This window comes from Diadema antillarum, unplaced genomic scaffold (genome assembly GCF_040938485.1).
Source record: "Diadema antillarum isolate AM-2024a unplaced genomic scaffold, OU_Dant_1.0 seq00000589_RagTag, whole genome shotgun sequence".
NCBI classification, from domain to species: domain Eukaryota; kingdom Metazoa; phylum Echinodermata; class Echinoidea; order Diadematoida; family Diadematidae; genus Diadema; species Diadema antillarum.
In genome coordinates this window covers 1,011,038-1,034,408 of record NW_027271521.1, presented here as the reverse complement: position 1 = coordinate 1,034,408, position 23,371 = coordinate 1,011,038, and the positions used below count along the sequence as shown (strand labels likewise).

Sequence of the window (23,371 nt, the reverse complement as noted above, 5' to 3'; positions counted from 1 at the left end):
GTTCGTGTGCATTTTAATTTCGCGAATTTTGCGAGAGCCAAGATTCGCAAAATTAAAATGCATGTGAAAGTTCTTGTCTACACTATATGCATTGAATGTTAGAAGCAACTCGCGAAAATTTCATGCCGCGAAAAAAGGCCGTCAGCTCCAGTTCGCAAAAATGTCATGTCGAGAAAATATTGTGTTTTGCAGTACTTGTACCTCCACCTAAGGTGACCACAAAGTACATTGTATCTGTCAAAAATTTTGAAAATCTGTGAGGTACCAATAGTGCAATCACAGTTGCTCTATCAAGCCCGCTGATCATAGTGAATCAGGCATGAATGAATGAACACCAATAAGACAATTCTTGGAGAACGTGAGCCCTACATGCTAGGGTTATAGACATTTAGCAACGAGATGTCGTGGGTGTTACAATTGTCCTCAGGTGGAGGGGGATTTCTTCTTCGGTGTGCTTTGCTATGTAAGCTCTCAGATGCACATCACAATTCCAGCAGTACAATGTACTAAGCTTCAGGCATAGGTATGTGATGCTTTATTGTTTATGTGAAACGAATAGAAAAGCTCTGAATGGTATTTACCACAAACTGCCAAAAATATGAGTTTTTAACGTTTTTATGGAGACCTCACCATTGTCTGGGGATCATAATATGTCTTCTTTTTTTAATGGGGAAAAAAGAAAGATACTTTTGAGAAGGGGGACCCAGGTGTTTACCGGTACTTGTTGTTTGAAACTCGCGGTTTTCAGGGGATTCAGACATACATTGTAACATAGTCAGGATTTAGAGGGTGCAATTTGTAATGTTCACCAATGCTGATCACCTAGCAGTAGCTGGGATTTTTTTTTTTTTTTTTGGGGGGGGGGGGGGTGGGGGTGGGTGGGAGGAGGGGACAAGGATGTGACCGTTTTTACTGTTTTGCCAAGCTCCCCCCTCCCCACCCCCCCCACCCCCCCCCCCCCCACACACACACCAGGTGAAAATTGTACACCAGCTTGAAGGATGATGTTGAAAAAGTAATCAATCAACAGAAGAAGTGAGATGCCTTGAGACAAAATGCTTCTCTGAATGTACATTTTCCTCATACGATGAAATCCTGTACTGGATCTTGAAGTTTAAATTTTATGGGAGTGCTAGCTTGTCATATTAAACCTTATGATGGCTTTAAAACCATTTCCTAGAAAATGCAAGTGAAATAATGACGGTGATACTGTGATCAAAATCAAATGTATGTCAGTTTCGTTTCTCCTCCTACTTCGTCCTGTTTCTCTTCCTACACAGTCTCGTGCCGGATCTGATTGCAAAGCCAAATCACATGAAGGAACTGCTCAAAGAATTCACTAAGCAGCTGCTGATCGTCCCGACTCCTCCGGCCGGCAATGTCTACGTGGTGAGTACCAGCGGATGCGGGTTGCCATGCCAACCGCAAGCGATGATGCTGTATGGGGGGGGGGGTCTATTTGAAAAAGGAATCAGTATTATTCAAACCTGTCATCTTCTACTTTTCTGATATGTTTGTAAAAATGTAGATCAGTATTTGCAATCTTACGAGTACATTTTCACAGAGGGTGATGATTGATAAAAATATCTGTCACAGCACATAATCACCCCTATGAATGAATAATCTCTTGCCCTCATTCAATAAAAAACATGCTGATGGCTGTTGTAAAGGTAAATTCATAATCCATCTCTTATATTTTTAGCTCATCTGAGCCAAAGGCTCAAGTGAGCTATTGCGATCGTTCCTTGTCCGGCACCTGTTGTCCATCATATGTCATCCTTGTAAGTTGCCTGTTGCGCTTCGTGCATAAACTTTTTACATTTTCTTCTTCTTCTTGAAGACCCCATGACGAATTTTCACCAAACTCTGCAGGTAGCATCCCTCGGGATAAAGGATTCAATTTATTGGAATTGGCACCACACTAATTGGGAGCAAATTGGGACCAATGTGCACATTTTCATGTTTTGAACAGGATTGATAGTACATGTACTTCTGATATGATTAGATCATCACACAGTTTTATTACTTTAATCATTCCTACTGCAGGGCTTATGGGAATAATAGCAGTTAATCACATATATTCTATTTCATTTGATTACTTCTCTATTATCATTCAAGACCTCCCTATGAACATGATTTTCAATAAATGCAAGTAAAAGTTTTCCAGTTTTCATCTCTGCAATATATAACGACAAGAAATTGGTGCCATCACATGGGATTTTTTTTCTAATTTGTTATTTTGCCCAAGCTCATTTATTCAATAATTTCTATTAAAAAACAAAAACAAAACACACACACACACACCATTAGAGACCACAGACCTGTTTGATTTCAAAACATCATTGAGAATGATAAAGGCGCTAAGCTGCCACTAAAGCCAGAGTGTTTGAGGCAACTTAACGCCCTACTCATTCTCACCTGATGGAAACATACTGAAAAATAAGAATACAAATGGAGAATTAGCAATGTGAGAAAATGGGCTTTTTATTGTAGTCTTGTTTAGGGATTTGGAATGAGCAGGGGGCAGGTCAGGACATGTAGTTCGAACGTTACTTCATGCCTTGTCGCCATGGGGCATGATAGTGTTTTGATTTGCTTTCAGCCTAGATGCGTAAAAATTATGACTTACATGGTCGATGGAGGCGTTATGGTAGCAAGAAGAAGAGTGCAAAAAGGCAAAATAGATATCTGTAATTGTTTGCTATGAGATGAAAGGAAAAGGCTGAAACAAAAAAATAGGCAGTTGAATATTACTACATTATCATTTGAAAGAAACGATGTAGGATTGGCTGAAACGAGACAACTGTTTGTGCAATTTGCAGTTCAAGTTTGCTTTCAATGTGACATTACTGTGAAAAGCTTACAACCACTAATACCCTTGTAAGCCTGTCATGTTCCTGTTATGACAGTCCCCTTAATTAGTGTGTGAACAGATGTCTGTGCCAAGGTTGGGTGATTAAGGGATGATAGTCTTCTGCCCCCAGTCTCTCCGCCCCTTTCTCTCTTTGCCACAATACGCACGGCCAAGCACAAAATGGCTCGAGGAGACTGGATTTGCAGACAAGCCGTCCACTTGTCTGTCAGCTATTTAATCATGCAGAGCCTTTTAAGCCCCTTGACTAAAACCTTTTACAGAGAGAAAATGAAATAGGAAGAACTGAAAAGCATTACTTATAGCATCGTGTACAAGCAAGGAGCTAAAATCCATGGAGCTTTTAAAGGGAGTGTCTTAAATTCAGCTGTATGGGCTAATGTTGAAGGATTACTTTTCCTTTATTTGAGTTCATCTTTGTGACTCTGATCTCTTCAGAGAGATTTCATGGTGCTGTAATAATCCATGTGGAGGACAATAGAACAAAAATGCACTCTCAAACATTGCAAAGCTAGAATAATGATGTGTATGCAAAAGCTGCATTCTTCCAGCTCAAAGCTGGACCTGGCATACCAGTGATTTGTCATTTGTCTTTACATGTTTGTTTTACAGCTACCATAGAAATCTATCTGTCAATATTTGGATGAATGATACCATGCTTCACTCCTGCAGACGTGACATGCAAACAACATGTAGATGTTTAATCATACAGATTTCAAAGTTAACTAGAACATTGTCTACCAGTTAGTCCATGACTTGTATTCTGATTTTTTATGTCTCTGCATGTCCAGGCCCATTTTCTGACATACATGTGCAGTGGCGGATCCAGAGGGGGGCGCAACCGGTGCACGCCCCCCTTTATTTTCCGTTAAAAACAAAAGAAATAAAAAGAAAAAAATGAAATGAAACCCGGAAGTGGCACCAGAAATATTAGTCACGCCCCCCCCCCCTTTACAGAATTCCTGGATCCGCCCCTGATGTAGATCTAAGTTTGCTTTTGAGCATTTTGAGTTTGTTTCATTTCCTTTGATGCTAAACCAAGATTGCATGAGTGTAGTCCTACAGCACACCAGATTCTGTCCCCACCCCTCCCCCTTTTCCTTGATCCCCTCAGACCCCTCCCCCCCCCAAGAAAACCAACATAACAAATGCAACTCAAAAACTTCCCTGTGTTTAGCAAAGCAGTTACATTTGTGCTCCATGTTTTATAGTTCTCAGAGTTTGTATCTTATAGCATTATCCTGTTCCATTTTGTGCTCCAGGTATGCTAATTAAGTAATTGTACTGTCCCAGATGATTACAAGCAATTAGTTTGATAAGAGTGCTAAACCAAACACAAGCAGCTGCTCAATGATGCAACACACAAAACAGCAAATTTAGAGATTCAGTGCTTGTGAAATCTTTGAAGGCTTCCGTAGTGGTAGAACGTTGGGTGGTAGAAGGCTTCACGGTGCACCACAAATTCTTTCTAGAGTACGTGAGTGGCCCTGAAAAGGGCCTACCCATCCCGACGTTTCGGCAAGCATGTTCTCGCCGTTCTCAACTCTCATTCCCTTGAGAACGACGAAAATATGCTTGCTGAAACGTCGGGATTGGGTAGGCCCTTTTCAGGGCCACTCACATACTCTAGAAAGAATTTGTGGTGCACCGTGAAGCCTTCTACCACCCAATTCAGTGCTTGTGTTCTGGGAAGTGGTTTATCTTGGGTAGCTTACCCTTTATATGTTCATATACCTTGGCAAAACTTGCCTATAAACATTTTTGCTTCGCTTGATTTCCATGAGGCTGCGTTCACATAGAAGTATTCGGTATTCGGTATTCGGTATTCGGTGCTCGGGCACCGAGTACACCATCACCCACACCGTTAACTCACCATCCCATGCAGTGAGGATTTCTTCCTCCTACATCCCAGCAAATCTTATTAACAATTTTTAAACTGCATCAGAATGTCAGTCTACATGCTTATTTTTGCTAAAGGTCAAATCCAGACGAAAAGTGTCATTATTTCATAAACGAGAGACGGTATACGCTGCAAGAAAATCGAACAAGCTCGATTCCCACTTTGCTATACTTTTCGCAGCTATTCGGTACTTTTGAATAGTGCCCTCTTATGTGAACCGGTGTGAGGAAATCCTATCGTTCGATTCAAGCTATTCGCGTGCCCTCGAAAAACGAGCCCGAATACCCGAATAGTATACTTCTATGTGAACGCAGCCTGACTGAAATTTCAATGGTACAACCTTCTACATTGTATAAAGGTGAAAAAATGTGAAAGGACTGATGCAATGACCACTGTGCAACAACAGGGATTAGAGGAGTAGCTATAAAATCCACATCCATTGAGAGTTGTAGCATCAAAGATATTTGGGCAGATCATGAACAAAAACAGGGCAGTCAGCAAACAAAGCTAATAAGGAGTGTCTTTCTTCTGTGTAGGATTCTATGGAATCTCAGTAGGTATATGTTTAAATAGGAACTACACAGAGGCTTAAATTCCAGTCTGGTTTTATGGTGATTACTGTGCAAAGATTTCCTGATTAGTAATTTTGTATAAAAATGCTCGTTGAATACAGTTCCTCATATCAACACATTTACCCTTGAGGCCCCTTCTTTGAAATGCGGTTAATGATGTTGTCCTTAAGTTAACAAATATACAAAAGCTTTTGCAATAATTGCCAGAGTCAAAGGACCATCGGAGCTACGTATGTATGTAGAATATTAAGTCAGTCATGTATTTAAACTTATCAATATGATGAATGAGGTGCAATTAAACATTACAATGTTTTATGATTAATCATCATAGCTTCCTCTTGTATAGTGCCAGTATCCGCCTTTGAATGGAACTCATTGCACCTGATCTAGAATGTCTCAACTTCAATCTAGTACGGTAGGCATTTTCACATCGGCCCAATGTTTTGAAATAGCGCGCTATTTTCTGTCTTGGGATATTAACCCGATCACGAAATAGCGCGCTATTTGATAATGTGAACACAAATTAGCGTGCTAATTGTATCGCTGTGATCGAGAAAATTTCTCGAGTCTAACTCGGGAAATTTCTGAAATAGCGGGATAACATAGCGAACTAGCGCGCTATTTGATAATGTGAAATCGCCTCAAGAAATTAGCGCGATGCATCCCATCATGCTTAGCGTGTGTGACCCAAAAGTGTGCGCTCTACTGGTATACCCGACACTGTTTGCGCATGCTCAGCTGTCGAATTAGCTCGAAAAAATTTCGGGCTAATTCTCTTCGCGCTGATGTGAATAGGAAATGAAATAGAGCGCTAATCTGCGATTGCGAAAAATATCTCAAGCTTGGATTTTTATCGGGCTGATGTCAAAACGCTTAATGTGAATTGAACATAATTGCAGTATATTCTATAATAATATGTGAGTCATGAGTGTAAGAAGCAGTGAATGCACATTTCTGTGAGCACCCTTCCATCTGCTCTTTTGCAAATGAGGCACATGCATTATATAGTGGGTGTGTGGGTGTCTTGATTTCAGTAAATGCATGCCATGTGATTTATCTTAAATAGTCATGATGCATAAAAAAGTTGATGGAGGTTGTTTCACTTTATGCATTTTATGATATTCTTGCTCTCAGGGATACATGCAGAGATTGACGCATGTCTGGCCTGGAAATGCACATTGTACACAAGCTGTGTCTGCTGTTGCACATTCTGTTAATGCGATAGGGATCAATGAACATGCAGTCTCCATGGAGAATGTAATTTGAGCTTTTACCATTGAACGTGAGACTGTTCGGCAGTTGGTAGAGTGTTGACAAGACATGATATATGTTTTATAACATCATGTGCTCGCAAGGTTTACCCCCCCCCCCCATGCAAACAATGAGTCAGAAGTTAAATGTTGCATGTTTTGCTTCTTTTAGGTACTTTGAAATTTGTTGTTGTTTTCTAAAGCCACTTCAATCCTTTTCTCTCTTTCATCTTTTAGGGAAATCAACATGCAAACAAACAAATTCTGCAACAGCTATTAGTATGCTCCAGTTTGGTTTTGAATTTTTATGGACAGGAGGGATTGTATGATATTTATGACACCAAAGTTGAATAGAACAAAGACCTACAGCACCTTCAAAGGATTGCTTGTTCAGATAAGAAGAGAGAGAAGGGGGGGGGGGAGAAAGGGGACGGGGAGAGCTGCGTTGAGTAAAAGCAATAAGACAAAACACCTCAAAGCAATAGATCTGTAGGACTCCTTGAGACTTGACAACTGCTTTTAAAGGAAATAAAACCCATCATGGTAGGAAATTATCTGGTGTGGTGTAAAAGGGCTGTTGAAGTTGTGACCTTTGACATCAGAGTAATAGTGCTCCATGCTGATGGGCGGTGATTTGGCTCAGACAGTAGCATGTCTGCCTCCAGATCAAAGGACCCAGGTTCGATTCCTGAGTCTCACTGAGCAGTGTTATGTGGCATTCCATCCCCTCTTCTAGTAAGAGGCAAAACACTGTCCCTTTATTAGAAAGGACATGAAATGTAGGTCCTGTGTGTGAGTTGACTCACGCACATAAAAGATCCCACTTCATTCATTCATTCATCACAAAGAGCAAGATGCTAATCTGGTGAAGTGGTCACATATGGTGTACCTACCCACACAAGAAGACGGGCGGAAGATGCCGACCCCTCTGTTTCGCCCCAGGTGACGAGCAATAGCCAGCAATTGGTGACATTGTGCGCCATATTGTGCCAAATGCTGAATGAACTTGTTGCTTTCATATGGAAACCTGGCTGTACACATCTGCTTTTTCCTCCCCTTTTTTTTTTGTATGTGTGAATGGAATAGGTGATTGATAAAGACACCAAGCTCATAGGTTTCTAAAGACCTTCAACAGAGGAAAGAATATCTTGAAGAGAAAGTCATCGGTGTCTTTCTCAAAGAGAAAGTAAATTTGCCACAAGTGAAAGGATTGGCACTCAAAGTTGTAAAAAACAAAAAACTTTGCACGACCATCGGGCAAGTGATTAGGAAATGTAGACCGCGTTTAAGTTATCCATCATGGCAGCCCAAGGGTACTATTTGTATGGATCTTGTAGCCTTGATAGCACATCAAACAAAAAGTGAACAACAGCTGAAAAGATGTTATGCCTAATGGTGATGTGACATTTGCTCCTGCAACAATTGCTCTGGTCTTATTTTCTCCAAGGACTTACGGTTGGAGTTAGGGTTGTGATAGGCTTTCAGGTTTAGTTTGATACGAGGATTAGAATTATAGGGTTAGGGTCATGTTTGTGGGTAGGTTTTATGTTTGGCTTAGCATGCAGATATTTCATGGGAGCAATTGTCACAGGAGCAAATTGTCATGGAACTGTGCTTAAGATGGCAACGAGAAGAATACAGAGCTCATTAAAGACCTATTCTGCCCTTAAAGGAGAGTTGATCCAAAAGAGAAAGTTGCGGTTAGATAGCTTTGCCTCCATACGGCAACAACATCCTGTCCGGTGCAAGATGCTAGGAATTGGATTTCAGTTTATTTCAGAAACATCTCTCATTTTTTTTTTTGTGCTCCAGTATGTGGAAGAATTTTGCCCCCCCCCCCCCCCCAAGTAGGTGATTTTGCAGGTCCCAAGTCTTTATGTTTCATTAGGCGTGGTCAGACTGGCAAAAGATCGAGAAGTTTAACATCGCAAAGTCTTTGCGATCTTTTGTTATGCAGTCACACTGGCAGCCAAACTTGGATCAAGAAAGAGTGCGCCATCCGATGGCTAGTGATTGTGACGTAACAATGCACATCTGTTCATGACAATGGCCTCATGCTTAGGAGACACCGCCCACAAACAGATCAAGAAGTTTGTCGGGGATGAGGGAAATATCCTTAGTTGGAGTGGGAAGTTTCACGAGAAGTTTTGCGAGAAGTTTTGCGGGAAGTTTGCGGTCACACTGGCAAAACTTCGAGATCTTAAAGATCGCGAACTTAATCTTCTCGATCTTTTGCCAGTCTGACCCCGCCTATTTTGTTTGTACCCTGATGTAGTGAGAAAATCTGATATAACAGTTATAGGTACTGGTAATTGCCATGGTGTTTTGGGTTCTCATTTGAACAAGGTTCCCATTTACTTACAAAACAGGTTGTTGCTTTTTTCTAATACCATGAGGCAGTGGAGTGAAGCTCACATTGTATAAAGTTTGTTTCGAAGCCTTTGTAATGACTCTTCTCATCTCTTTATCCCGCAAGTCCTTCATGCTGAACGAGTTCACCATCAGCATCCCGCCGGCAGACGATGCGGAGAAGCCCGTCGTCGACGTCCCGCTCCACCTCCCGTTCCTCATCTTCTCCCTAGATGACATCCTGAAAATCATTGCCGGCATCCTCACCCAGCAGAGGATTGTCTACCTGTCACATGACCCTGCGCTCCTCGTTCCCGTCATGGAGGTACGTGGGGTATCTCACTGAGTGGCGAATGTTTGCAAATAAATCAAATTAAAGCAAATTTTTACTTTTTGTCAGGGTTCGTAAACTGTTGCAATCAAATTTATTGGCAGTTTTTCTTGTTGCAGAAATTTGCAAGGCTATTTTGAACATGTACAAAAATGTCTCTGCTACAAGAGAAACTGTTCCCGACAATTAAAACTGTTTACATCTGTGATGCAACTGTTTATGAACTTGATTGCAACTGTTTGCAAATCCTGACAAAACATAAAATTTGCTACATTTGCACATAATCGCCATTCAGTGAGATACCCTCTTATGCGGGATGACCGAATTGAAAATGTAGAGAAAGTTTGCAATGTTGATTGGTGTGATGGATGCAATAGGCTTGTTTACTAAAAACATATTCTAATCCTATGCATGACTTTCTTGCAGTGGTTCTTTGTAACAACCTGAAAGCTTGCCTGGATTTGCCCAACATAGCAATGTCTAATGCATGCAAACTGGACTGCTAGTATTGAAAAGTGTTTTGAGATACAGGTTGATAGAATAGCTCATTACTGCATCAGAGTGGAAGAAACATCAATTGTTGTAGATGTGTTAGTAAACTGATCTATTGCACTCACCATCGTATGGCCCAACATGTGTAGTTTTCATTTGCCAAGCCCTTTTCATTTCCTCAAAATTTCATCTGTAAGAAGTGAAAGTCATCAGAAAAGCATAGAACAATAATGTAATGTAGTCACCTTCAGCTTCTGGCCGTTAGATGCCACATATTGATGCCAAATCCTTTAAATTTCCTCGAAACGTTTGTGCTGTCTCTTAGTTATCTTATTTTTGTGTGTGTGTGAGTTTTATTAAAGATGTATTTCCGCCTGCAAAATATGAATTTCTCATCTCTTTGTAGAAATTATGCCCAACTTTCTGTTGAAGGACCTACTTCCCTCTATCATTAAAGCATTGATGGCTTCTGTAAAGGGCACAAATTTAGAAGAAGTGTTCCATTTCTGCACAAGAATTCTGTATAATTCTGTAAAAGTGTATTTCTATGACTTAAAGGGGCTGTACAGTACTGGTTGAGGTGGGGATTCATGTTTTGCACATTCCTAAGTGAGATAATGAGAAACCTCTTATGAAATATGAAAGAGCATGTAATTTTAAGAAGGGTTCAACGTTTATTTGATGAAAATTGTTTTTCAAATGGCTGAGATATCCAAAAATGATAAAAGGCGACAGGCCACAACTTTATTAGGATCTCTTTGTTTCTCCTTGTTTTTGGATATCTCAGCCATTTCAAAACCGATTTTCAGCAAATTAACTTTTGATACCCCATGGAATTGCATGCCCTTTGACATCTCATAGAGTGGTTTCTGAATATCTTGCAAAACGTTAAAAGCTAAATCCTCACCTCAACCAGAACTGTACACACCCTTTAATAGTTACAATCTGTGATGTTCCACCTGAAGCAAAAAGAGACAATAGAGTTTGAAGCCCTACTTAACCCTCTTAGGGACTTTTTTACATTGTGTACGGCATTATGGGGCTTTTTGTGCCTATTGGCACTCAAGCGTTCAAAGGGATAAAGATATATGCACATCAATTATTAGATCAATTTTGATAAGTATTTTGTTTTTCGTCCTGCCATACAAGAACTTGCATCCATTTGCATCAAAGACTACATCAGCTGTATGTCAATAGCATGTGCTCCCTTCATAAAATCTTTTCCTATAATTATGTGGTGGTAACAAGAATGTATGAACTGCTTAAAAGAAGGAGGACTTCGGGGTTTCATAGACAAATTTCATTGGCATAACAGAGTTTTAGTAAAATTTGGATGTAATTGTTGGTGTCATCTTATATCTGTTCAATTTCGATCCTTTTTCAGTGCTTCTTCAACTTCATCCTGCCCTTCAAGTGGCCATTTGTCTACGTGCCAGTGGTTAGCGCCCGTCTTCTTGACCTCCTGGAGGCCCCGGGCTGTTTTATCATGGGCTGCAACGCCCAGCACAGGAATAGAATCCACCAGGTGATGTGAAATGGTTGTGTCTTTGACCCCTTAGGGGTCAGAGCACATGAGAGGCAAGATCACCATCAGTAAATGATTGCACAGCTTGTGGGCAAAAGCTCTATTATACGAATAGTGGATGGTCACGAGTGTGATTGTACGAGATTTTGCATGAGGTGAAAGATAGAGGCGCTCTATTCAACGAGGCGAAGTTGAGTTGAATAGTATACAAATGATGCACAGGATTATTTCGTGGCGTTAGTGAAGGTGCGGCTCACTCTCGAGTATTGACAACGGTTGCCAATACTCGAGAGCGCGCCGCACCTTCACTAACACCACAAAATAATCCTGTGTATTATTTGTTTTATAAAATGGGTCGAAAACTAACAGCATTATTCACGTACCTTTGTGGGTCAATACCAGTCAGCTACATGTAGCACTCGCTCAAAAGTCAAGATGTCCGAAGATGTTCGTCCCAAACATTTACGCACGTCGCACTCGGAAATCCCGCACATAAGTACTGTACGTACATATAAGAGTATACGTACGCCTCGTACGTGTTATGCACAACAAAGGCCGCCGGCTGTTGTGGCAGCCCGAACTATAAGTTGTTTACAGGATTGACAGCGCGTATAGTAGCGCGTGACGCACTTGTAACAACTGATTGAGTGCGCACTGCTAGTGTAAACATTGTGACGTACGTCAGGCCACGGCCGTGCATTTACTAAGAAATTAATGCACGCACACGTGACTCATTTCAGCGCTTCCAATTGGCTACATTCTTGAACCCATTTTATAATGCGCCTCATCTTTCACCGAGTGCGAAATCTTGTTCCATTACATGAGTAAAGACCATACATCATACACAATGGAAATTGGTGAGGTCAGCCATGCAATATCCATTTTTGCTCGCACAAAATTGCACGACTGACAGAGACAGCGTGCAATGGTACTTTTTAACTACATGTTGCATGATTGACAATCAACCAGTTGGATAGCTGCATTCTTTGTAGGTGCTGTATAATGGATGAATGAAAAGCATCTATTTGTGGAAAAAAAACAACGAAGACCACCTAACAGTGCAGAGCTGCCAAGTCTCCCTCATTCTACAGGAAGCTCTCTGAAACTTGAACAAATCTCTCCATGTCCCAAGAAAATAAAATTGAAAAGAAAATCCTGATTTAGAGAATTTGTTTCACCTATAAAGAAAACATGTGCTGGAGACAAAATACATGTCTCCATGTTTGCCTTTTTGGAACCCCAGTGAATGTTAGCACCCTTGACAATGCGGTATTATGTGTGTTCTTGCATAGACACAAGATATTATGGCTAAGGTCTATTTAACAATAGTGGCAACCAATATTGTTCCGATCTTTATTAAGGGTCCTTAGAGGCTGCTTCTTGGCATAATCTTGACATAAATTCATTGTCCATGACTTCAAATGAATTCATTTACTTTGAGATACTTTCCAAATTTAATTATCAATGCATCTAATGATGAAGGTAATTGAGCAGTTTGGTATTTTTAGTTTTTTCCAAGATATTCTTGAGCAGAGTTGAATACTATTGTGGTCTCAACATCAAAAATATACTTTAGCAAACAGAGGTATCAAACAATACTTCCCTCTTATACTTTTTGTCTTCACTTTTTTGTATTGTTGATAAATCTTGTACATTTTGAGAATTTGTCCACCTAGTATGTAGTCATTTTTTATTGAACATACACCATGCATAGCAATTAGCTGATGAGTTAGCCAAAGATTGCGTAGATTTCTTTTCATTTATTGCTCATTCTGATTTTTTTTAGGGGTACATGTAGCACCTTGCTTGTTAGGGATAGATATAAGCATTCATGGAATGTCTAACTCTACTGTTATGTGTAGTGTTATATATTTCTATTTTTCCTTCGTTCCCAGATCGAGGGTCTGATGATTGCGGACATTGAGAAGGGCATCGTTCACGAGTGCTCCACCTTATCGGTGCCTAGACTCCCAGAAGGACCGGCCGAGGGGTTTAAAAAGCAGTAAGTACGCTTGAAGTTTGTCCCTTTCGCAACCCTGCGAATTAGATTCCTTTCATAAGCTGGTAATTTGTACAGATAAGTGATTCAGACCTTTCCTTTGAATAATCAAAGTGGAAAAAGTTTTATGATGGAGGAGGGAACAATATTACTGTAAAAGTGGAAATTTTCTTGGTGTTGAAATTTTCGCGCATTTTGCACAACCAGAAGCTAGTGCAAAAATAAAAGCATGTGAATATTGTTGCTTGCTATATACCCTAGTAGATGATGTTTAGATGACGTAGAATTAAAAACATGTGAAACTCGTCTTACTCTGCAGAGCACGAAACCCATCTTACTCAGCAGAGTGCGAAAATTTACTCATGCAAAAATATTCACTTTTGCAGTATATTAGATTTCAAGTGAATTTGTTCTGACCCTGAAAAAATTCCAACTATATTCTTGCTACAAAAGGGGAGCGTATTCTGGAGTTACATGGGGTTATGTATTTCATTTCTTTCGTAAAAACTCTGAAGTTTATTACTGTAAGATTTCATACATGATGCTGAGAGACACTATTCTTCAACCATGCAAAAATTCTGTGATGTTTGCGAAGGGGATGTATATGACCTTTGAACCCCAACCCCCCCCCCCAAGAAAAAAAAAACATAAAAACAAAAAAAAACCCACAAAAAAACAAAATCAGACTAGGAAAAGTCATTGTAATGTACATAAGTAGCAGCAATGTGGTATTGTGGATGGGGTTGTGGCCTTGTTAGAAGGAGGTTATGGGTTCAATTCCTGTCTAATGCAAATTCTACTTCCTTTTACAAGATATTTGACTGTCTCTATCCCTCTAAACTCAGGTCAGGGTGTACATGTATGAATGGCTCCCAGCAGGTGCAAGCTGTTACTTTTTTTTTTAATCAGTAATTACTTTATTGGGTTTTTTTTTCTCTATAGGTGATAATGCATGTGTTTAACATGAAATGTGTGTGTGTGTGTGTGTTTTTGTTTTGTTTTTGTTTTTTTGCAATTTGAGTTGATATATTAATTCTTCCCATGTTTTAACCGAGTATGATTTTGCCAGCAATTGCTATTTATTTATTTTTTTATGTGCATTAGTACACTTTTTGATATGCAAAAGTTGACAGTCCTTAGTTCAGTGTACCTGGCAGAGCTCACTCCTTTGTACAAAGTGTAGAATGGTGAATATATCAAAACAACAACAATAACAACAACAACAACAATAACAACAACAACAACAACAACAACAACAACAACCCACGAACAAAAATGTACCATGTGCGTAGTTGACTGCTATTTTGGTACTAGAAGTAATGCATTTTATTAGCGGTTGACACAGTAGTGTGGCCCCACACATACAACCTACAAGTGTCATTTTCTGAAGTGAACTCTTGATATAATGAGGAAGTAATACATCATTTCTGATTCACTAGATGTCAATCATTTTGCTTGCAATTGCAGTCACAGTTGACTCATGTGATTGCTCAATTAATAGTGATCAGGTAACAACCTGCGGAAAATTTGTGCAGTAAGTGGTTACTATATGGACTTTACCTTTAAGGCTTTATCGATGAGTCGATTGTGGCAGTCATGTTTGTGTTGCTCAGTGTCTCAAAATATCAGTACTTTCTGAGTGACCTACTTTATTTAGGTGTTGCTGTTGTCTTGTTTTATTGGTGCTGTATTAATGGTATTATCATTTTCCTGTCATTCATTATTATGAAATTTGGTTTTTTCCTGTTGACCAAAAATAACTGGATTGAAATATATAATTGGCCTGTGTTAACCTAATTTTGTACACATGCATTTGGATCACTATCAAGAATTATGCCCCTCAGGTGCTGGCCTTAATATCAAAGTTGAGTTTTTCTATTGTGAGCCAGATCTAAGTTGAGTATAGCTTTTATTCTTAGCGCCCTATTTAATCATGTGTGCAATCATGCTCTATTCAAAGGTTTCAATCATGTGATATGCTGACAGTGTATTTTTGGAACATTTTAGAATATTTAAACACATCATTGTTTATAATCATGTAGTCTTTTCTTCTCTTGGCCATGTTGGAACATGAATCTGTGCAACAGATTAGTACATGTACATGGGCTGAGGACCCTATCCCCCCCCCCCCCTATACCCACACACAACATATACATTCATGTGCTCATTTTTGCTTCAAAAGATTTCATGAGAAAATTAGATGAAAGATAAAGATTTGAGAGTCAGCTAGACCTGAGATTTGGCAGATGTTCCTCTTCAAAATTAAGAATAAGAATAAAGGCAACTTCCCTTCTTAAAATGTAGTCATTTAATCGGAAGATACACTTCATTAGGAAGAGGTAGATGAAATGAGAGTAGTGAGACATATTTGTAGAAATTCTAGAAGAATCTGATGAATGTGTCAAATGCAGATAATTTTTATGTAGGTATCTTTAGCTGATTACAGCATCGTTCCTGCCACAAATGCTAAATTTACTTCAAAATGGCTTTTATTTTACCATCATGTTTGTGTGACTTTGCCAATATTGTATATTGAAATAATAGTCAAATACCAGGCTCACCCTGGAAATAGTTTCCCATTTGCTCTCATTTGTCTAAATTTGCCCATATTTTCAGAAACTTGTGATGCGTTTTTATTGTTTTTATCCAAAAGAAATCACTCAAAGACTTCACTTCTCTTCGAGAGAAACCTATACCACAAAAGGAGACTGACATATATGCAGTCATCCATCTTCAGTTCAGACTAGTCTCTAATTGTTTAATTTAATTTATTTTATTTATTTTAGCACAGCACATGATACAGCTAACATGGCTGTTCTTCCCCATGTCTGTGCATCACGAGGTAATATGACATACTACAAATCATATATACATGATCATGACACATAAAAGTATGAAATATATACACAACATAGAATCAAGCAAAATAAAGTAAAGCAAAAACAAAACAAAACAAAACAAAAACAAAAAGCAAAAGACACAAAACAAAACAAAATAAAACCAAAGTATACTTTAAAAAAGTGTCTTTTTATGGTACACCCCATCTCAGGTTCTACCACGCCCGGGCCAAATACTATGAGCTGGCCACGCTAGGCAAGAGTGTGCCCGCCACCCTGGAGATGGAGCGGGCCCGGCGGCAGAAAATGGACCGGCAGTTTCAGCAGGAGATTCAGGAGTCCTTCCTGGAGATGCTCGTCCTCATCTTCCGGTAATTAATTAACCCTTTCTCTGCCAATGAGTCAAATGTGTACAGATTTCACACACGAATCTATGGACTGGAAATTACTGTACACAGCGAATATTTCGCGAGGTTTTTATTTTCGCGAATTTCGCGAGTTGGGTGCTATTCGCGAAATTAAAGACATGCGGAAATATTGACTCTTCTCCCGATGTGAGTGTGACGTACGCATGTACATTTCTTCGTTCAGTACAGGACTCCAAGATCGCAAATTTAACCACTTTAGAAAATTTAGACTCGCGAGATATATGGTGTATACAGTAATGTAACATACAGAGAGTTAAAGAAAGAATAGATCCAATAAGATTTCATATTAGGACTCCCTCATTTAACGTCACATGCTCATAACAGCCATGCTTATCAAATAAAAGACACGTTTTATTCACGTTTCAAAGATAAACAAAACAAAACCTCCTCAATAACAGTCATTGTATAGACTGAAGAGTATGATTAACCACCTCCCCAGAAAAAAAAAAAATCAGAATAATCCAGCAACTGATTGTATCCTTACTACCTAACCTGTATTACATGCACTATTGTCACCAATTGAGACTTTGCGGAGCATTGGAAATAACTTATATTTGTCCTGCACATACAGTAAACTAAGATGTAACAACATTAAAATACCTTCATCCCATTCTGTTCTGTTTGTTTTTCTGGGTAGCGAGTTGCCTGAGTTTATGAGCATGGACCAGCGCTGGTTCAAGCTGGACGAGTTTGTCGCCTCCCGGACGGACGAGGAGCGGAAGTTCTACGACGAGGTGGTCCACTCGCAGATCTTCAAACCCTTCCGGGAGGACCGGCTGGACCAAAAGAAGGACTACTACACCCAGATGGAGAAGAGGATTCGCCCGCCAAGTCTTAACGTGTCTGCGGTGGTAGACCAGAGCAGGTGAGTGTGAATGCACAGAGTGATATGGTTTACAGACTTGTGACGACTCCCTGCAGATATGCACATGTAAACAGTTTTTGCTACATCACAATTTTATAGTATCAGGTTTATGGTTTCATAAGGATTAATCATAAGAGTAATCTTACGATAGATGCCATTCAAAAAAAGTTACTCTTGATCTGATATTAAACCTGTGCCTTACACTGTAAATCAAGCATAGGTATCTTATGTGACACAGACTTATGATTATTGATCGTACGCTAGATTCACTGAGTTACACTAAGTAAATGGAGCATAAGATCAATCATAGCTCTCTATGAAACAGGCCCCAGGGCTCTGAAAAATTCAGTAAGATATAAAGTTAGATGCTGGGGAGAGACAACAGCTTGCTGTATCAGGTTTTTTTTGTAGCAATGGTGTACCCTCATACCAGCATTTTATTCATTTGAATGTTAAAGATCCGGTAGCGTGGGGAGACATGGGTGGCCCATTTGAATCAATCTTCATCCGCTGCCTGCTTGGGTACATTTGAAAACCACAAATGGCGCATGTCAACCAATATGTGCATTGAAGCATGGTTCCATGACATTTGCTCCTGTGACAATTACTCCCACGGAATATCTACCTGCTATTAAAGCCAATCATAATTTCTACCCACAAACATAACCCATACCCATATGCTAATCCTCACATCAAACTAGACCTAAAACCCTATCACAACCCTTAACCTTACCCGAACCCTAAGTCCTTGGAGAAAATATTACCAGAGCAATTGTTGGAGGAGCAAATGTTGTGTCACTTGAAGCATTATACTTGTAATGGTTGACTCTAGTTGACATTCTTCAGCTGTGTGTTTACAAACGTACTTTTATAAAGATCAGTGATAAAGCTGTATCAAATTTGCTGTAAGGATTCTTGAATATATCCCTGCCGGGCCTCCATTCTTTACCTTGGTGCCAGCATTTCATTTATTTGAATGTTAAAGGGAAGATAAACCCCAAGAGCAATGTGGATTGAGTGAAAGCAGCAACATTAGTAGAACACATCAGTGAAAGTTTGAAGAAAATCGGACAATCGATGCAAAAGTTATGAATTTTTAAAGTTTTGGTGTTGGAACCGCTGGGTGAGGAGACTACTAGAGGTTATGACGTATGAGTGGACAACAATACCAAGAAAATATAAAGAAAATACTACAAAATTCCATTTTTCATGAAAATTACAAATTCCATCAACTTGATATTGACATATGTTAAGGGTAGCAATTATTCCCCCTGCTTTCTGAAAGCGGTTGGTCCATTGCTCTTTCATAATTCTAGAAAAGTGATTTTTTGTTGAATTTCCTTTATATTTTCTTTGTATTGTTGTCCACTCATACGTCATATCCTCTAGTAGTCTCCTCATCCAGCGGTTCCAACACCAAATCTTTAAAAATTCATAACTTTTGCATCGATTGTCCGATTTTCCTCAAACTTTCACTGATGTGTTCTACTGTTGTTGCTGCTTTCACTCAATCCACATTGCTCTTTGGGTTTACCTTCCCTTTAAAGATGCAGTAGCATTGGGAAACATGGATGGCTTGAAGAATCAATCTTCATTTGCTGCCCACTGGGATACATTCGTCTACCACAAATAGCATCTGTCAGTGAATATGTACATTGAAGCGTACACTCATCAAAAAAATGTATCAGAAATCAAAATGTTTAGAACTGTTGGAGGATTTGTAATGCTGGACTCCAGCAATGCTGGACTCCAGCATACATTTTCCAGCCGTGTGTGTACGTGCATAGAGATCAGTGAAACAGCTGTACACAATACGTTATGGGGATTCTTGAATATCCGAGCTGGGCCAACCTTCACACTCCATGGTATCCTCATGCTACCAGGGGACTGTTTCATGAAACTTTTTGTCAGTGATTTACACTGACAACTGTTAAAAGCTACTGAAATCCTTGCGTCTGATTGGCTGATAGCAAATTTGTCGGTGAAAACCTCCGACGAACTTGATGATGAAACGCCCCCCAGGTCTTTAGTCTTTAAATGTGAAAAATGAAAAGTTGATCACTTTTATATTTGAAATCTAATTTTTATGAAAGTTATATGATTATTTCTGTCTGCCCGTCTAATCTTATTTATGGAAGTCAGCCTGAACAAGTGAAGAAGAAACCTACAAATGCTTGTTTCTGTGTTGCAGACTCCGTAAGCCCAGCGCTGGACAGGTGTGCCCGGATCCCAGGCGCCGTAGAGTGTCCGCAGCCCGTAGCCTCAGCGAGGCGGGTCAGAGTTCGGCAGACTACGCCCAGTTCATGCTGCCCCCATTCCACATGCCCTACACATCGGGTAAGATATAGTCTTGTGAGAGCCAGGAAGACATATCAGTCACTATCTGTTTTAATACCTCTTCTCCATGTTCATCACCATGTATTCTTTTGATAGAGATTTCTTCGTCTATGTACCAAGACTAAAGACTGCTCTAAATTAGATCTAGGTTGGATATTACTTCAGTTTAGTGCTAATCAAGATTTTTCTGTTTTAACAATTTGTATTTGCCCAGAATGACAGATAAAATAGGCTATTGTATTTTTTTTTTTTGGGGGGGGGGGGAGGAGAGACAAAGGAAAAAGTGGTGTGAGGTGCTATGAACTCACCCATTTCCCATCACCTGATTTTCACATTGTTGGCATGACAGAGAAGTTGATTTCATAAGAGAAGATTTTGCATTTAAAGTGACCATCAACATGTCAGGCAGTCACAAGCAGGGATTTCTCAGGTGCCCCAAGGTGGTTAGATACTAATACATCTACATGAAATCACCCATCTATTCTAAAAGAAGGGCAAGCACATACCCATATTATTTTAAGTGATCAGGGCATCATAACTCAGGATATAAGAGTGATATGCCAGTATATGATTTATGGACTGTATTATGTAACCTTACTGAATTTGTGGATGGTGGAGGGGGATTCCTGGCAGGCATAGATGCACGGAATTAAAAAATTGTTAATGTACCTCTCAGAATATATGTGGCTAAAGATGGCAATAGCTCTTTTAGAAACTCCAACTTTTCCTCTTTTGGAGAGAGATTTCCCACTTTAAGGCCATTTCCATTTCTCTCTTGCTTGAGTTTGAGCTCTTCCACTCAATCTGTATTTCACATACAGTTGTAAGATGTACATTTGTATTTCTTATGCACAACTTTAAAGAGATGGTATAGTTTTGGTTGAGATGGGGCTTCAGGTTTCCAACTTCTTTTTGTGTGATATTATGAGAAACCTCTTATGAAATATGAGCAGGCGCTGGACCTGGCCCTGGACCCCGCCTGGCTGCAAGGGACGTTTAGAGTCTCCAGTCTACCAGGGGGTCCAGGCGGGAGAATCTACTGTTTGAGAGATGCTTCTGGTTGGAGTCCCCAGCTCTTTGTTTTTAACCCATTGAGGATGGACTGATTGTGCTACAACACGCATTTCCCATAGACCCCAGCCCAAGTATTCTCGGGACTCGTCTTCAACGGGTTAATTCATTAGTCTGTTTGATCACCTGCAGGCAATGATAAGGTCAGAGAAGAGCTGTCCGTTGAATATCCTGACGCCGAGCAAGGTCGGTTGGAATCTTGAAAAATCTTCTGCGCGCAAAAACTCATCTTCTCTTTGCCTTCTCTTCCCTCATATTAGCTGTCAAGATTTGTCTGTGATATCCCCTGGATAAGAAAAAGAAAGGAAATAAAAATTCTGAATTCATTTGCTCCAACATTCTGCACTACATGGTGATTTTATAAACATCACGTATGATAGTAGAGGGAGCATTTTCATCATTTCTCAAATAACTCAAACTATCATTTACGATATATAAGTTTTTCCATATATTCATATGATACCCACGTCATATCTGTCTGCTCTGCTTTTCCAAAAGGATGTACCATTTCTCCAAATAGTAATCTATATTTCCTGATATGGCATGGTGGACCATGCCCAAAATCTTTATTGCAAGGATTTGACAGAATACCCAAAATGTTTTCTAGTTTTTTTGATGAGGCCATTTTTTTTTTAGTGGTCATCGTAAAACCTGAAGAATTGCCTCCATATCAGCACTCACTTCAAAAAAGAAAATCTCTCCTCTTTACTGCTGTGACTGCCTACGAGGGCGCTGTCCATATTACTATTGAATATTCATGACTGTCTATACGGCACCTGTGAACCGACTGCACACTTCATCTTTTAGCAGTGTTTTGACCTTCCGTAGACCCAGCTGGGAACGTCATCTTCCTTGACCATGATGAGACAGTTTACTCGTGTGATAGTGTCCAAAAAATGGATGCACAGCTGATTGTATCAATAAAATAATAAGAAGAGATGACTTCCTATTAGTTCATTGAAAATTCATATATGCATATTTCTTCCATGCAGTTACTTATTGCAGACAATTTCTAAATCAAAGCTGTATATTCTGGCACCTGGTTAATTTCAGCCTTCTGTGAGCAAAGCTGTTCAAATGCCTCAATCATTGAAATCCATAATTCAGCATTTACACCTCTAGCCAGCCACATGTTGATAATTTGTCAAAAACGCATTCATTGTTAGGTTTTAGGAAATAGGTTTAAGAATGGAGGCAATCAGAAGCTCTGAAATGAGTCACGCATGTTCTCTATATTCTTTTTTTGGTAATCCACGGGAGGAAAAAAAAAAATTGTGCAGCAAAGAAGCATTATTGCACTGCGTGTTATCTCCTGGCAGATTACTGATTGCTCTGTGTAAGCGCGCAACTAGTTCGGCCTAGTTGTGAGCGTGGCATGAACCTAAACAATTGCTTTTGTTTGTAGGGTCGTCCGCATGGCTGATTGAAGAGCAGCTCCATTGTAATGAAATACAAAGTTGTGCCAGCTAATATCCTAGTTTGTAAACACATTTTATAAAACAAATAATGCACAGGTTTAAGATAGAATGCTGTTAGCTGAAATAGCTGAAATGCAGCAAACTCTTGGGTGTTCACAATGTTGTGCAACATTGTGTGCCTCGTGCATGTCACACCATGGACCTACTACACATATGGACCATGAACGGAGGTCTTTCTTTGATCAAATGTTCACCACCGCCACCTGATTATGTGCATCTTAATGAGTACATTCAGACGTTTGGACAATGACGATTGTGTAATCGTGCATCATCACTGACAAAAGAACCTGGTTTCCCTCATTTCGGTCCTATTTGGCTGAGGTGCCTTTCCAGACTCAACTGCCTTCGAATAAACACCAATGATGGGGAGCAGCAAACCTGAAACAAGGACAAATTTTGCGTCACAAAATTTGTAATTACTGAAGCGGTCACTTGCGGCCATGCATGCCACATCCCTGAATGGCAAGACAAGCATGTCGTCTACTGTCACTGCCCATGTTTACTCTGAAACAATGTGCGACAAATGGGGAAAAATAGATTACAAATCACAGTCAACCTGCTTAATTACTTGCTTTTTCTTGTAAAGTACTTGCATTTCGCAAATGAAATTGCTTTAGCGATGATTTCGCAATATGCACTACAACTGCACATGCATTTTTGTTGATTTAAGAGAGTTATTATCTTCTGCACACATAGTTTTTAGATTTCTCAAAGCGCCGTCTTGTTTCTATCCAGGCTGGCTGTCAGTGGACAACACTGGATCAAAGCAGGAAAGCATGTTCAAAATGTTTTTGTGACGCTTTTGACAGAAACAGGTGCACGAATTAATTAACGAGCGATGAATGTCCATGTGTAGTAGGTCCATGGTTACACCATTGTATTAGAAAACCCGTGAGTACCCTGTGTCTCCACTGATGCACAGTCTCGCACCTGTGCATCATTTGTATTGGATAGGTCAATATCATTCCATATTTTATGTAGGTCAATATCATTCCATATTTTACATTCTCTCCCATGAAATATGAGCAAATTCATTGAAATGAAAGGATGTTGTATGATTGTATA

The 23,371-nt window shown here is 39.7% G+C and overlaps 1 protein-coding gene across 1 annotated transcript in view; it reads left to right on the top strand.

Annotated features, from left to right (window-relative positions):
• LOC139735648 (DENN domain-containing protein 3-like) overlaps positions 1–23,371 on the top strand; it is a 62,373-nt gene that overhangs the window by 17,177 nt on the left and 21,825 nt on the right. Inside the window, exons 5-11 of the mRNA XM_071646400.1 lie at positions 1,281–1,389; positions 9,071–9,268; positions 11,151–11,291; positions 13,187–13,293; positions 16,340–16,498; positions 17,193–17,420; positions 19,612–19,757. Of these exons, the coding sequence (XP_071502501.1) occupies positions 1,281–1,389; positions 9,071–9,268; positions 11,151–11,291; positions 13,187–13,293; positions 16,340–16,498; positions 17,193–17,420; positions 19,612–19,757 (1,088 nt within the window). The remainder of the gene's footprint in view (positions 1–1,280; positions 1,390–9,070; positions 9,269–11,150; positions 11,292–13,186; positions 13,294–16,339; positions 16,499–17,192; positions 17,421–19,611; positions 19,758–23,371) is intronic.